We start from the raw sequence: 915 nt of genomic DNA, 5'->3' as shown, positions 1-915 counted from the left end.
AAAAATTAATTTAATTGACAAGTAAAATTTGTATATTGTTACCTTGTTCAACAGTATGCTTTTAAGTATATATGCACTGCAGAATGGATGAATTGTGGCACTTAACATTCGCATTACCTCAGATAGTATTTACCATTTTTTGTGGTGAAAGTACTTACAATCTACTCTTTTAGCTATTTGCAAGAATGCAATATATTATTATTTACTATAGTATAGAATTTTAATTTTTAATGAGTTAAATAAATGAAATGAAGTAGACCATATAGAATAGAATGTAATCATCAGGTAATTGGAAAACCTTAGAAGGTAATGTTTCTTCTAGGCTTTAGTTCATTATGGATGGCAAACTTTAAAAGAAGTTAATGGGTCAAATATGCTTTTGTAGAATTCTAGTATTACATTGAACGAGGGGAGTTGATGGGTGAATACATGAATAATGTTATATAATACCTGAGTTTCTTATTTATATTTTGAGAGTTCTAATTTAAGAACATTAATTAATGCTTTTGTCTTCTAGACAGAGATAATATTCCCTTACAAGCCTAAATTATTCCTACTTTGTTTATTCTCTTGCATTTTGTATTTCATTATACATATTATATTTATTTTTCACTATTTCTAAAAGAAACAAAAGCTTAGAAGTTATATTTAAGGAAATCTGGTTGTAAAGTAACTAAGTTACCATGGTAAGAATGTACATTTACTAACCTTTAATTAACACCAACAGGTTTTGGGTCCTGCCCCTAGGTGGTGTTCCTTCCTGGACAACTTGACAGAAGAATTAGAAGAGAATCCAGAAAGCACAGTATATGATGATTACAAGTTTGTCACCAAAAAAGACCTTGAAAATTTAGGTAAAATAACATCTAATACAATGTTTATAGAATTATTTAATTTTTTTTTTTGCAGTTTTTG

The 915-nt window shown here is 28.0% G+C and overlaps 1 protein-coding gene across 2 annotated transcripts in view; it reads left to right on the top strand.

The window, feature by feature from the left end:
• The window catches only part of NOL10 (nucleolar protein 10), a 104,035-nt gene that overhangs the window by 68,131 nt on the left and 34,989 nt on the right, over positions 1–915 (top strand). For both annotated transcript variants that reach the window (XM_023511874.1, XM_003787389.3), the window contains one exon: positions 728–854. In XM_023511874.1, the coding sequence (XP_023367642.1) occupies positions 728–854 (127 nt within the window). The remainder of the gene's footprint in view (positions 1–727; positions 855–915) is intronic.

This window comes from Otolemur garnettii, unplaced genomic scaffold (genome assembly GCF_000181295.1).
Source record: "Otolemur garnettii isolate 467f Iridium unplaced genomic scaffold, OtoGar3 scaffold00022, whole genome shotgun sequence".
NCBI classification, from domain to species: Eukaryota; Metazoa; Chordata; class Mammalia; order Primates; family Galagidae; genus Otolemur; species Otolemur garnettii.
This window is presented reverse-complemented; position numbering and strand designations above follow the sequence as displayed.